The 974-nt window shown below is 57.0% G+C and overlaps 1 protein-coding gene across 1 annotated transcript in view; it reads right to left on the reverse strand.

Moving 5' to 3' along the window:
* The window catches only part of LOC107181946 (melanoma antigen preferentially expressed in tumors-like), a gene marked incomplete at both ends in the record, with an annotated part of 2,623 nt that extends 2,023 nt beyond the window's left edge, over window positions 1-600 (reverse strand). The window contains one exon of the mRNA XM_015559263.1: window positions 282-600. Coding sequence (XP_015414749.1) covers window positions 282-600 — 319 coding nt within the window. The remainder of the gene's footprint in view (window positions 1-281) is intronic.
* Between the last annotated feature and the right edge of the window lie 374 nt (window positions 601-974).

The following is a 974-nucleotide window of genomic DNA, read 5'->3' on the forward strand; positions in this document are numbered from 1 at the left end:
TCCATGCCCCAGGAATCAGCTGCTCCTGGTGCTACTGGGATCCTTCATGGTCCCCATTCCTGGTACCTTTAGGTGCCACCAGGAAGGAGTGGGCTCCTGTCCCTTCGCTCATCCTCGGCATTTTCATCAGCCGTATGTATAGCCAAAGCTTGTTCCCAGAATGACCCCAGCAGTGGCTCCAAGGCCTGCCTCAGCTCTCCCTTTGGCCCTGAACACTCCCGGATCCCAGCTGTAACTGCTCAGATCCCCAGGGTGCTACCAGGCTACTGAGTCCCCCATACCTGGGTCGAGTATCCTGGGCAAGCAGGGCATCGAGTCCCTCTAGCACATCCTGCAAGATATCCTGGTAAGGCTGCCGATGGTTCATCAGGGCCCCGAGAGGGAGGCAGGGGAAGGGCCAAGCCTGCACCATGGCCTTCAGGACTCTGCTGTGCTTCCCAGCGAAGGCTGCCATGAACAGAGGTGGGAAGCGCTCCATAGGAAGCCACTCCAGAGCAGCGATGGCCGAGGCTTCATCCCTCAGCATGCTCTGACATGACAGTTCCAGGAGTCTGTGTGGAGCTGGGAGGCTCTTCCCAATGAAGCTGCTATGAAAGAGATCTTGGGAGACAGCGGGAGCAAGGCATCTTGTCAGGCTGAGCAAGAGCAACCTGGTCCTTCTCCCTTTAGAGGGACCAGCTGAGGGCCAAAGGCACTGCTCCAGCAACAACTGGAGTGCCCCAATTTACCCCAACCTCGTTTTCTGCTTAGGGGCCGCAATACCACTCAGTCCTGTCTCTCCTCTGCCACTGGCAGGACAAGAACCAAGCACCAAGAGGGGTGAGATGACCACTGGACCACCCCCGCGTCTACCCACTGGCTCGCTGGAATTCTGCTCTGCAGTGAGTACTGGGAAACTAGAGAGATTATCCCACCCTTTCCAGGGAAAACATTTCTGTGGATCACTGAAGGACTGAAAACACCTGGACTCCAAC

The sequence above is a fragment of the Myotis davidii genome, unplaced genomic scaffold (assembly GCF_000327345.1).
Source record: "Myotis davidii unplaced genomic scaffold, ASM32734v1 scaffold3534, whole genome shotgun sequence".
In the NCBI taxonomy this organism is placed as follows: domain Eukaryota; kingdom Metazoa; phylum Chordata; class Mammalia; order Chiroptera; family Vespertilionidae; genus Myotis; species Myotis davidii.